General features: G+C 39.6%; 2 protein-coding genes across 3 annotated transcripts; one reads left to right on the plus strand and one right to left on the minus strand.

The window, feature by feature from the left end:
- Positions 1–1,544: 1,544 nt before the first annotated feature.
- Positions 1,545–3,544, minus strand: LOC129348434 (transcription activator BRG1-like). Its single transcript, XM_055008790.1, has 4 exons — positions 2,916–3,544; positions 2,397–2,528; positions 2,182–2,313; positions 1,545–2,046 (listed from the first exon to the last, which is right to left on the minus strand). The coding sequence occupies exons 2-4, from the start codon at positions 2,483–2,485 to the stop codon at positions 1,896–1,898; spliced, it is 372 nt and encodes a 123-aa protein (XP_054864765.1). The 5' UTR covers positions 2,486–2,528; positions 2,916–3,544; the 3' UTR covers positions 1,545–1,895.
- Positions 3,545–5,005: 1,461 nt separating this feature from the next.
- LOC129348433 (putative nuclease HARBI1) lies at positions 5,006–6,458 on the plus strand. 2 transcript variants are annotated; one of them, XM_055008788.1, is made up of 4 exons: positions 5,013–5,541; positions 5,643–5,755; positions 5,841–5,952; positions 6,036–6,458. In XM_055008788.1, the coding sequence occupies exons 1-4, from the start codon at positions 5,427–5,429 to the stop codon at positions 6,089–6,091; spliced, it is 396 nt and encodes a 131-aa protein (XP_054864763.1). In that variant the 5' UTR covers positions 5,013–5,426; the 3' UTR covers positions 6,092–6,458. The 2 variants fall into 2 exon arrangements, with proteins under 2 accessions (XP_054864764.1, XP_054864763.1); XM_055008789.1 differs by lacking the exon at positions 5,841–5,952 and having other exon boundaries at positions 5,006–5,541.
- Positions 6,459–13,927: the final 7,469 nt, after the last annotated feature.

Genomic DNA, 13,927 nt, shown 5'->3' on the forward strand with positions numbered 1-13,927 from the left:
CGGCTCCTCGGGGCCACAGTTCAGTAAAGTTGGAAAGATATTCACAGATTCAGACTTCCAGCATCAATAACTCATTAGATATGTGTTGTGAAAACATAAACGATGCCTCTTTTTCATCATTATAAGGTAGACAATGTGCTCCAAGCCCAGTTTTATCAACAGTAGCTGTCTTTCAAGCTGCAGGAAGAACATTGGTGTCAACAGGAGTCAGTTGAAGGCTGCAGGGATTTTGGGGACACTACAGAGTACAAGATTTAGGTTATTGAATATTTGTGTCTCTCTTTGCTGTTGCAGCGGTTTTGCAGACAGTTCCTGTGCATTCGTAACACAGCCGGCTGCACATAGACATCAATGTTATTTGTGCAGCTTAAAGACAGCTACTGTTGATAAAACTGGGCTTGTAGCACATTGTGTACCTTATAACGACAGGAAAGAGGCATCAGTCATGTTTTGATAACCTATATCTAATGAGTTATTGATGCCAGAAGTCCGAATCTGTGAATATCATTCCAACTTTTTCCAACTACCACCCAAGGAGTGATATATTTAATTTTGAAAAACGCATTTAGCCATACTTAAAGCTTTAAGTGCTTTATTAACACGAAACTAAGAGTTTTGTATTGTTTTATGATCACAAGGTTCTATCTGAACAGAAGTGGCATCATTTTAAACTGTGAAAGCACACCAATGAAATAAAATGTAATGAGCAACCAGTGTACAATACTGTATCCCACAAAAACATAAACAACTGAATGCAGAATACTGGACAAAGAAATTCTCTACAGACATTTTTTTTTTCATCTAAATATAAAATTTTATCTTAACACAGTTAATGTATTAACTCATTTATGTGTGTATGCATGTATTTATTTAGTACTGTTAGCATATCAGAGTTCTGAGTGAGTTTCTCTTTAGACAGGCAAAGGCCATTTATTGATTACATATAGACTATTAAATAAATGTTTATTTAAAACTAAAAAGCATTAAAAAAATACTAAACAACTTAAGCATTTATTGAGTTACTAAAATACTGTAGAGTCTAGGACCACATCAGCATGATTCTAAGCATCCTCTGGTAAATTAACAACCAGATACTGATGTCTCTCACCATATGGACTTCAGGAGATGACTGACTGCTGGTTGAGTCCTCTCTGTTCTCATGTTTCTTACATGTTGGTCTCCTGATGCTGCCTTACTTCAGCCAGTCCATGAACAACAGAAAACACAGCTTGTCTTGTTATCATTGCCAGGGGTTTCTCTCTTCCCACTCATGTCGGTACATTTGCAGACGTTTTTGCTTCTGTGGACGTGGTGGAGTTTCAGGTGTAAACATTTTTAAACACGCGGGTGCAGCTTGATCTGCTGGACCTGGCATCAGGTCCTCGCTACATAGGTCCTATGAAGTTTAAATTGGCTGCCCTTCGTATTTCCTGTGTTTTATTTAGTTCCTTATGCAGTTTTGATGAGTGTGTGACAGACGTATACGAGGCGTTTATGAAAATACAGAACAATTAGCGTCCTGTATTGATTCAATACGGGACGCTACAATTAATTGTCAAAGAAAGGACGATCCCGTATTTTAAGTGACGGGTGGCAACCCTAATGTAGGCTAACATACAGGCTAACGTACAGGCTAACATACATGCTAACATACAGGCTAACATTCAGGCTATCAAGGCTTATATGATCACAGAACTGAAGTTTTGTCCAGTAAAACTATTTCTTGATATTTTAGTGAACTCAGAGTTCTTGCTGTGATCCACCTGGTTCTGTTTTTAATGTCTCTGTGGATGATGTTCACATTATTAGCATCACTTCTTCAAAACATTTGTTCTGTTTGATGAGGAGCCAAACTGCTACCAAACAAGCAGCTCTGAAACCTTGTTCTGAACATCTTACCCCTCTGCAGCAGGACCTGGTTCTCCTTTAAAGTCAAGAGGATCTTCCTTGGACCAGTCGCTCTTGAAGGACACACAGCTGGATGCAGGTCCAGGTCCAGGTCCAGGTCCATGTCCAGGTCCAGAGGACTCTGGTCTCTGATGGATTCTGGTCAATAGAGAGGAAGATCACCAGGAAGACAAATCGTGTGGCAGAGTTTCAGAGTGATTTAATGATGGAACATATTTGGAACAATGACAGAACATTTGACACAACAGTCAGTAGTTTGATATCACAGCTTACTTCTCTGCAGCAGGAGGTTGATGATCTTCGAATTCAATGAGGCGATCATTAGACCAGTCACTCTTGAAGGACACACAGCTGGATGCAGGTCCAGGTCCAGGTCCATGTCCAGGTCCAGGTCCAGGTGGATTCCTGTGAATAATGATGCAGCAGTGATGTGATGCTGAGCTCTGACATGCACCAGAGTCCTGGACAGTTAGAGATGCTGGTCTCACCTCTGAGCTTTGCTCTGGTTCTCCTGTTCCCCACACAGAGAGCTTTTAGAGGGAGGGACTCCCTCCTCTCTGTCCTCACACTCATCCATGCTGCTCAACTCACAGCAGCTCACACACACTTTCTACCTTCACCTGCACAGGAAACAAACATCATTGATCCACTCAAATCCTCCTGGAAAAGATCAGCTGCTGCATTTCTACTATCAGTCCAGCAGATGGAGTCATGGAGCTGCAGAGACTCACCCACAAACCCAAAGTCAAAAAGACACCATGCAGTTTGGATTGTGAACAAACAAAGAAACATCAGCAGCTCATCAAACTGACTCAAGCAATCAATAATCTCATAGAAATATTGACTGATTGCAGTCAATCAATAACCTAATAATCATATTGATCCATGTTTAAACAGCAGTCATCCAAAGTTTGTGCTGAAATAAGAAGTGAACATGTAGAAACATCACAGAGCAGAAACAAACAGCAACATTACTGAAGTTAAAGCAGCAAACAAAGCAAACTTACACTTTATTCAAAGCGCTGAAGAAGAAGAGGAAAGTTTCCAGTCCACTCCTGGACGCTCAGACAGGTGATCTGTTTCCTGGAACCAGTCAGGACTCCACCTATGAGGAAGCAGCAGGCAGACTTTCACAATAAGAGCACATTTTACAGGCTGATTCCCACTCATTTCATGTGACGGATTATTTCAACATTCAACCTTTTTCATGTCTCTCAACATCCAACACAACTTCTACAAACCCTGTGGTTCATGAAAGCAGAAACTCCCATCAGGCTGTAAATCCCTGACAGTTAACTTTCCCTAGAATGGAATCACTGGGACAGAACCAACATCAGCAGAGATCACACTAATGCACATTTCCCTCAACAGTGCAGAAAGAGACATGTCTGCTCTCAATCTAATTTAATGCTACATTGAAGAAACATCTGAATATTTCTAGCATTTGGTTTCTTCAAAGTGTATCAGGTGAACTTTATTTCAGTTTAAATCTTTTCCCCTCTGCTGGACAGATCAGATCACAGGTTGTGATTGACAGCTAATAAGAACAACTCATGTTTAGAACTGCCTGACAAATACAAATGATATTTACTGATAAAACAAATTGATTTCAGCATCAGTTTGATAACTCCTGGTGGTTGGGAACACCCCAACATGTCTGAAGATTTGGTTTTAAGGAATAAAGTTTGATTTAATGTTTTAATTGTTTTTGAGTTAAAATACAACAAATGATTCAGTCAGTTTTATGTTCTATAGATATATAAAAGATAAAAAACAGTTTAAAGTGTCTTTTACTCACATTCAGATGGAGAAAAGAAGCTGCGACACGAAGACGGTAAAAGCAGAACTAACTTGAGGAACAGAAAGTGGCTGTGACGTCACTGTTGTCAGGGCAACGAAGCAGGAAACCCGATGGATCAGTTTGTGGTGAGTTAAAATGCAATTTTGTGAAAATGTGTGTTTGGGAACATTTTCCATTTCTTTCTAATTCTATAAATATGAAGATTTTAGGACAAAATCCAGAAGGAAGAATAAAGAAGAATCAATCCCAGAACTGATGAGTCCATTTCAACACTAAATGTCCTGAGAAGCTGTTTTCCAGGAACTACAGTCAGAGAGGGAATCTACACTCTACATGTCACCTGAGGAATCCAAACCTTCTCTGGCTTCATCTTCTTCTTTGTCTGCTGCTGTGGACTTTAATCCACTCCTCATTTCAATGTGGAAGCTCAATAGTTTAGTGTTCTGCTCTCCTTTAGTCTCTTCTTGGATTTTATCACACTTTCTGAGTTTTTCTGGGTCTTTGCTTTAAACCACTTCCTGTCGTTTTTCCACATTCATGAAAATGTCCTTTAGATGAGATGAATCCAATGAAACTTTGAAGAATTTCACACATTCTTTCCCATCTCATTGCTTCATTCATATTTTTGACTCTCATAATTACACACAGTTTGGTAAATGTCACACTTTGAGCCTCTAGACCCACAACATCACTTTGTAAATTCTGTTTTTCAGGATCATTGTCTTGATTTAAATTCATGCCTCACTGTGAGGAGCATCATCACACCTACAAACCCTGGGAAAAATGAAGGAATTATCAGTCTTGGAGGACGTTCATTCAGTTGTTTAAGTTAGTAGAAAAAAAGCCGATCACAGACATGCCAGAAGGCATTTTGTGTTTTCCATCATGTGTTTATCATCTGGACCTCTGATCTGACTGGAGGCTGAACTCCATGAGAAAGTTGAAGAGCTGGATCCTCTGTTGTGCAGTGGTCTCAGATGTTCTTCATGTAATCAGAGAGTTCTCTGTTCAAATCCTGCTGGTTCCCTCAACTTCTAATGAAATAGAAATGTTCAAACCAACAGTTTTTGTTGTTCGTCTCCCGGGGTCCGTTTCACAAAGCAGGTTTAGTGAAAACTCTGAGTCTGTTAACCCTGAAATGAGGGAAACTCAAGGTTTTCCGTTTTCCAAAGGGAGGTAACTCAAACCAGAGACAGAGGGGTAACTCTAGCCTGTTTCACAAAGGGAGGTAACTTAAGCTCTCGGTCAGTTACCATAGTAACAGACTCTCTGACTCTAACCTGGTCGGGACCAGGTTTATCTCAGTAAACCTTGAGTTTCTCTCTGTCTCCGCCCTCTTTCAGTCACACGCTGTTTTGCTTCCTCATTCATTCATTCATTCATCAGGTGAGTTTTGGCGAAGTCTAGTTCTGCCGTCTATAAATGTCATGTCCTTTTATTAACGATCCAGTGGATGAAGGAGCAGCATTACTGCACAGAGAATTAAATATTCATAGATGTTCTCGCATTTCCTGACAGTTATCTTTTTGAATGGTACCGTTTCACGTCACAGTCCATAATCTACATACAACCTAATCCATCCTTACATTTACAACATCACCAACCTCAGTCATTCTCTCACATCCCAGCAGATGTTGTGTGTTGCACTGCGGTTCTTTGCAAATGGAAGTTTTTTATATAATCTGGGAGATGCAGAACACTTCAGTAAGACAACTGTATGCAGGACGGTCAGAAAAGTGTGTCTGGCCCTGAAACGACTTTTACCATCTTTGTGGTTTTCCCTGGAAATAAACCTGTCAGAGCCATCAAGGAGGAGTTCCACAGGATTGCAGGTGAATGATGTAGAGATCTGTTAACTTAATTTAAATCATATTCTGTTAATGACATTGTGCTGCAACCTCAGACTGGGATTAGTAATTTTAATTTCTTTTAGGATTTCTCAGTGTGATTGGCTGCATAGATGGAACACACATCCCCATCACAGCTCCCTCACATAATGAAGCTGATTATGTGAACAGGAAGTCCATTCACAGCATAAATGTGCAGGTAGGTTACAGGTAGATTGACTATGGTTTCAAAATGTTAAAGACTGCATCATAGTTCAACATCAGTCATTCTCTGAACTGTCAAGATCATATGTGATGCTGCATACATCATTTCTAATGTGGAGGCCAAGTGGCCTGGGTCTGTTCATGACTGGAGGATTTATCATGAGTCTAACCTGAGCAACAGACTGCAACGTGGTAAACAGCCTAAAGATTTTCACAATATAATTCACTTGTCTCCCTCCTTTAATATACTCTAATGTATCCACTATACATTACAGGAGAGTTTGATGGCCTTCTGCTGGGTGACAGGGGTTACCATGCCAACCCAGGCTGATGACCTCATACCCTGACCCTGAACCAGGCCCCCAACAGAACTTCAACCAGGCTCACTGCAGGATGAGAGCCTGGGTGGAGATGACCATAGACCTGCTGAAAGCCTGTTTCCAGTGTCTACATCACCTCAGGGTGACTCCTGAGAGGCCTGTGATATTATTGTGGCATGTGTTGTTCTTCATAATATTAGCACTATTAGAGGAGAGCAACACTCTGCCCTACAAACTGAAGACCCAGATGATGACCTCATCCACCTGCCAGCTGTCCAGGACAGCAGAGCAGTCAGAGACACCATATGCAATAATCACTGCAGAGTTTAAGTCACCATCATCACCACCACACCAAATAAAGACATGATACACATTTCATTTGATCTTCTTTATTTCCTACAAATAAAAGAGCTGGTTTAGTTCATGTTCCAGTAGTTAACATAATTCACCTGTGACCTGCACCCACCTCTAACTTGTGCTCCAGTATTTCAGTTTCCAGATCTGCCTTCTTAATCTGGTGGTCCAAGTATTGCATTTCTTTATCTGTTTTTTGGATTTTTCTCAGCAAGTGGATTTTGTAAATCTGTTTTACTGATAACTGGGAATACATAGAGGACATTAAATTATACAGTTGCACATGAATTCCACAGAATGAACCTCTGGTGTTTACTGAACATCCATCTCACTGTGTCAATCTGTGCAGTGGAAGTTGAGGAAGCATCCTGCTGCTGTCCAGCCATGTTCTGTTAAAAAGGATGAGAATGTGCAATACTTCAGTGTAGGCTAAATGTCACACTCTATATTCCACCAGAATGTTCAGAAATGTGAATGGGAAGAGAACTATCAGTAACATACCTCTAGATGCCTTTCTGGATCCCCCTCTGTAAAGGCAACAGACACAGTTTCATCCTCTTCATCCTAGATGAGTGATATGTTTCAGTGGACTTAAACTACCATCTGGCTAAATCTTTGGAGTATTGTCTACTTACAGTTACAAGGTCTGTTGTGGTGTGAAGGGGCTCCACCAGGCAGATAACACCATCTATATATATATATATATATATATATATATATATAAAAATAAAAAAATAAAATAAATATTGTTGGCTGAGCAGAAGTCTGTGTTAGTTTAAATAGGCTTAATTATTTAACAGAACATGATATGGATACAGACATTTAGGCTATGTGTGGGATAAAACCACTGCACAGTCAAACAGCCACCTAATATTTAGGCTACTTTACAATGTAAAACATGATCAAAATGAGGACGCTCCATGAGATTATGCCGACTTCTTACCTGTTTGAACAATGTTTTTATATTTCATCTTAAGCTGCTGCTACATGCGCTTCTCCCCTGCAGGATTGCACCTAAATGAATGAACTTAATAGTCTACTATTCAAACAGTTTTCCTGTAATATTATTGTGATTTAAACTTACACATTGAACCAGGCAGCAATGTTCTCCCACACCGTCTCCCTCTCTTTTGCAGTTGCAGGTGTTGCACTTCTTTCTAAAAACGTGTTCGAAGTCGCCATATGAACGCATTAAGATGTCCAGTTCAAGTGGTGTAAAAAACGTAGCTCTCCGCTTCCCTGTTGCCATGGTGACTCGTTGACTCAGGGTTCCATTGATGCTGTCTTTTTATAGTTGTGGTGCACGCGCTTAACTCCGGGTGAAACTACTCCGAGTTGATTTAACCAACTCAAATCAGCCGTTGTGAAACCGAAAACTCAGAGTTTTCTATCTCAGAGTAGATCAACTCAGAGTTCAGGGTTAAACTCAGAGTTTGTTGAACCTGCTTCGTGAAACAGACCCCTGATGAATTCCAAACAGAGGACAGAAAAGCCAACAATCCAGAGTTGCCTTTGGACTCCCAATGAGCTCCAGTCAATCAGTGAATGAACCAACTGGCAGATAGTTTGAAAGCATCAAATGTGACAATAATCACAGAGACACAACAGCTGAGTCATTTCTGGTGCTTTATTCAACCAAATACAAACTAAAGTAGGTTTATTCTGTGTTGTCTCTGCACTCCTTCATGTTGGAGTTGACATCAAATAATGATTCCAGACTTTAAAAGCTTCAAGTTTTAATCTGAGGCTTCAACAGATGCTGCTGCTGGTTTTAAATTCAATTAGTTCAAGATTCTCTCTGAGTGACTTTTTCTTGTGATGTTTGCTGCTGCGTCATTTTAAAAGCAGATGATCCATGTAGACGACATATTTAGTCCCAGTATCATCAGGACCGTTACAATACTGGAGCCAAAGTGTCCTGTTTTACAATTGAAGAGCAAACGATGATATTAGAGAAACACAAAGATTATAAACTCCAAACACAGACTGACAGTAACACAGCTGCAGCATTCAATATTTTGGAGCTGATTTCTTGGGGCACGTTGATCCAGAGCCTCGACTGTCCTCTTCAGTTTTCAGCCCTGGAACAGAACAAAGACCTTCAGCTGGTGTGTTCACAATAAGAGGACACAATCTGGTTCATTTTTGTTGATTTTTTTTAAATGCAGAATAAATTGACTTCAATGAAATATCACGATTTTGAGCTTAGATTTGAATAATTCTACTGATGGAACTGAACATCACAGATGACAAGTTCAAGTCCCATAAGAAGGCTGAAAATCCAACAATTCCTTCTGTTTTTACAGGTTGTGACTCTGGTAAATGGTGTCATTTTTTAAAGACAACAGCTGGTGGGTTTTGGGCTTCAAAGATTGAACCTAAGTGCTTTTCTTAAACAAACTACTGAGCTGCTGCACAGTGAAATCTTTGAGTGGAGCTCAGGATGAAACCATTAGAGCTGTTTTACATATTTTTCTGTTCAGCTAATATCATTTCCTCTGGACAATGTTTGTGGTGTTAGAAGTGAACGTTTGCAGGGAGTTTTCAGTTCTGATGCTTAAATCCAGAAATACATTCTCCAAAATCCGTACCAATTACGGTGATAGCATCACCTGATGCATGACACAAAGTGCCTCCATCCTCCCTCCATACTTCCTCCATCCTCAACCCAGATGATGATGATGCTTACTCTGTCTGGCACAATAAGAGTCAAACATCCATCAGTTCCTCCTCAGTCTCTGACAGAGTTTCAGTTTATGTGGACGTTCCTGCTGGAACTCTGTCCTTCTACAGAGTCTCCTCTGACTCTCTGATCCACCTCCACACCTTCAACACCACATTCACTCAACCTCTCTATCCTGGATTCTGGTTCTGGTCTGGTTCCTCAGTGTTTCTGTGCTGAGTTGAGTCTCCAGAGTCTCCTCCTGGTAGAGAAACAGTGTTGAACAGATAGTTGAGTCTCTCCATGACTCTGTCCCTCAGAAACATGTTTTCCACATTCATGGATTAAATATGTTTCATTGTGAAATCCTTCTAAATGATTCCTTGTAAACTTGTTCCTCTTCAAAGATGGAAGTTGTGATTATTCCAGGAGCCAAATGTGGTGTTTGCGTCTTTTTCCAGTCAAATGTTGAGAGTGAAAATCAGGATGTGGTGTTTCCTCTGATGCTCACTTGAACTAAAAGCATTTGAGCTGCACAAAGTGTGAAATGAGAGAGGAAAGCAGTGAATCTACAAACTGCTGACAGACTTTCACACATTATTGTCCAGTGAAAATCAGGTTTTTGTGCAGCCAGACTTGATCCTGATTTGAGTGTTTCAGTCCTGTTCTAGTGATGAAATGAGAACTTCCTTCATCTTGTGTGTGATGGAGAAGAATAAAGGGCTGTGGCTAAAAATCCTGACTCTGAGTTCTTCATTACAAACATACATTATATCAGCTGTTTATTATTCATCTGCTTTCTCCAACATGAACTTTATTAAAAACAAACACACCTCACAGATGACAGCTTAGGATCCTGTGTAAAGATGAAGGTGACGTCATGCAGCCCTGATGTCCAGACGCTGTGAACTGAGGTCCAGGAGCAGAAATCACATCACAATGAAATAGTCCTTTTATTATTCAGGTTAACAGCTGACTGTATGCACCAGTAAAAGGATGACGGCTCACAGAAGAGGACGGCATTTTTGGTTTGCTACCGGTGGATAATTTAAGTTCAGTGTTTTTTTTATAAATTCAAGAAGGACTCGATTAGACAGTGAGTATTTTACTTGAAAGTAACCTTCAACCCAATGTCTTTTTTTTGAAGTTCAAAATGTTTTTGTTGCATGTAGAAATGTCATTTTGTTTTCTCTGCAGGAGTTCAGTGAATTCATACATGCAACACATAGTTTGTTTATATATAGCATAAAGGCAAAAAAAACAAACAAAAAAAGCCCGTTACATGCAGTGTTATTTCACTTTAAATGCCAAAAGGGTTTTGTTGCTCCCAGTGTGTTCTTTTCTGTGGGAAACGGGTCCAAATGGCTCTTTGAGTGGTAAAGGTTCCAACCCCTGCTCTAGACCCACATCATCACTTTGTAAATTCTGTTTTTAAGCATCGTTTTAATGTCTTTACAACTGAGAACCTGCCTCACTAATTCACTTTCATGCTATTTTAATGTGAAATATTCAACGTTTTCCTCCATTTATCTGATATCTTCTAGATGAAATCAGCCAACAGTGTCTAAAATCACTGATTGTAGCTGCTTCACTGTTTACTTGTGTGTTTTCTCTCCATATCTTCAGAATAATTCCTCCTCTGATTCTTCAGGCTGTTTCCAGTCAAGCAGCAGCAGCGTCCTCTGCAGGTTGGACAGATAAAAGCTTCCAGCATCTATCTGCTATTCCCAGGTTCTCCCATCCAGGAACTAGCCAGGCCCCACCCTGCTGACTTCTAGCAAACATTCCAGGAACAAAAAGGGATGTGAGCAGTTTTCTGAGAGTCCCATGTTGAGCAGCAGTGGAGGCTGGATGTGAGGAAGTGGAGGTGGATCAGCTGATGCTGCTTTGTTGGCTTTAGATTCAGATCCTGCAGTTCCTGTTATTTACTCATGTGGAACATTTACAACAAGCACACTAACACTGTCAAACATTTGAGGGAGAAAAGAACCCAGTGAGTCTTTCTGCACTCAACTTTATCTGACAAGAAAACAAGCAGAAAAGATAGAAATAGAAACAACAGAGGAAATCTCTGAGAGAGATTTGTGTAAAAGGCTGTAAAAAGCAGCTTTGTATCCTAAAGAATCCTCAAATAGGCTCATTTCCAGTCTGATGAGGTCAAAACTCAGACTGTGGAGCTTTAATTTGAAGGGACTGAACAGGAAAACAGTGAGACTTTTGACTTCTTTCAAAGCTGTTTCACTGGAATTATGTTTTAATATGAGTGATTTTAAATACAGACACGTGAAATGAAAGAAAATACTCATTAAATCAATACTAAGTGTGTAATGTTGAATGAACTGATCCATCATCTGGTGTTTTATCTGAATAAGAATTTACAATAATATAAAATACAACTGTATTCATTAAATCTAGACATTTAAAATGGAAATAAACACATTTTTAATCAATTAAACCTTTAATTCATTGAACTAAGAAAACCGTCCTTTAATATCTTCCCTTAAAATGAGCAACATTTTTTAAAATATAGCTGCAAAGTAAACGTTTCACACTAAAGATGAATCACTGATGAACATTTAATGGCATCAACTCAATTATTATGAGGAAACAGAAATCCATTTCTAATATTTCTATCAAATATGTTTGTGTCTATAAAATATACTGGACATGAATAAAAATGTCTGCATAGTGAAATATATGAAGTCCATCTGCATTTATACATCATATTGATGTTTAAATAACAGGAACTGCAGCCAACGTTCAGTCAAGTTAGTGGAATTACGGATAAACAACGTTTCCAGTGTTCAGCATCATGGAGATATGAGATCCCAGAATCAGCCATCAGGGTGAGACTCTGGCAGAATAACAGCTAAATGAGGAAACACACTGTGATATGATAACCTGAGATTTATAACCAAGTTATGCTAAAACCCAATGAATGTGATTAAACTAACTTCAATACTTATTTTTATAATCTTTGTTTAAAAGTAACTTAATCAAAAGAGTAACTCACTGAAGGGTGATGGATGTGGTTCTTATTTTTATAATCTTTGTTTAAAGGCAACTGAATCACAAGCGTATCTCACTGAAAGGTGATGTTTTTGATTATTATCTGAAACTGATGCTTTATAAAAATGAAATGCTTTTAAGGATTTTGATGTTTTAAGGGATTTAATTTCCATAAGAAACTGGGGTATAAGAAGTCAAGAGCTAAAGTGAACTAGGGTTAAATGTTCACTGTAAATGTTATTCAACTGGAAATAGACTTTGGGGATTTTTGTAAGTCTGTGCACATTGTTCAAAAGATTGCACAATGGGATGTCAGTGATAGATGCTGACATCAGCTTCTCCATTTCCTGATCAGAGACCTGCTCTGAGTTGCAGTTAGGAGAGATTGGATGGACTGCTTAGACCGTCCAAAACACATAGTTTTAGTTCCTCAAAAACACAGAGACGTCTTATGATCGATGAGGTGGAGGAGGAGGGAGAACATGAGGTCATTGCTCATGTTAATTAAGAATGATGTCACTGCATATATAAAACCTGAAGAGAGTTCAGTATGGAGTAAAATACACCTGATAAAGAAGCAAGGTGGGAGTTGTTGCATGCTAGAAACATGGAACAAGTGTCCAACAGCGCCACCTAGTGGAATTTCACCCCCAGGAATTCTATTAGAGGGAACCATCGTTCTAACACCAACAAAAAGGTCACACAGGTAAGAACACCTGAGACTGACGTGATTCCAAAGTAAAGTTTACAAAATAGAATTTATTAAACAGTTAAAATGTACAATCTTTCAGTTAAAATCTCTTAGTGGTGATGCCAATCAATAGTCCATTAGTCAGTGGCACAATATTGCACAATCCTCCAGGGTCCCTTTAAGGCTTAGTTCAGTTTACTAGCAGAATATAGACACTAGACACAGAGCCGAGGGTTTAGCAGGCAGAGATGACTAACTGAAGGGGGAGGACAAGAATCCTGATGCTACACACCACACATGAAGAAAACAAAACACCCAAGTGCTCTACTGTACAGGAAGTGAAGGGACCACCACCACAGGGGATCAGTCAGCCACTAGCCACACTGGCCCAACAGCTCCTGTCCAGAGAGAAGAGGCAAACTGTTAGTCACAGCAAAGGGGCAATAATATATAGATATCAAAAGAACTGCCCCGACACCACAGTATGCTGGACTCTGGAGGTCATCACCAAGGTTGATTGTACTTTCATATGTCACTTACACACTCCATCAACACAATAAACCAGAAAAAAAAGAGACAAAGTCTGCAAAACCCCCAAAATAACTGGATAATTAAACACAAGATCACTAGAAGATAATAATGAATGAAAATAATGAATGATACCAAAGTCTGTAAATAATATAATAATAATAATAATAATAATAATAATAATAATAAACTAGCTATTAATAGGTCAGCTGATGAGGATGAATCTGGTGCAGCTTTAAATCCTACACTGCATTTAATTCCCTTTACAGAGACAGAACCACATATGGTGCAGCAAACACTCAAATCTCATCCAGAAGAATTTACTCCAGGTGTTCCAGACAGCAGGCACGCGCACACACAAAGATTGATTTAAAAACAACAACACAATAACAGTAGAACAACTAGAGACGAGCAGAGATGTTGCCGTGGTGAACCACAGACAGAACAGCAGCAGCAGCGACCCGCTTCACAGATGGAATCACCCGGAAATGACGACACAGCTTCTCAGGCAACAGGTGAGGCAGCCGCAGAAGAACGCAGCTTGATAACTGCCAGCAGCAATCAGAAACCAGTCATATTTCATGTGCAGCCCACAAAAGCGCA

This window comes from Amphiprion ocellaris, unplaced genomic scaffold (genome assembly GCF_022539595.1).
Source record: "Amphiprion ocellaris isolate individual 3 ecotype Okinawa unplaced genomic scaffold, ASM2253959v1 Aocel_unscaffolded202, whole genome shotgun sequence".
NCBI classification, from domain to species: Eukaryota; Metazoa; Chordata; class Actinopteri; family Pomacentridae; genus Amphiprion; species Amphiprion ocellaris.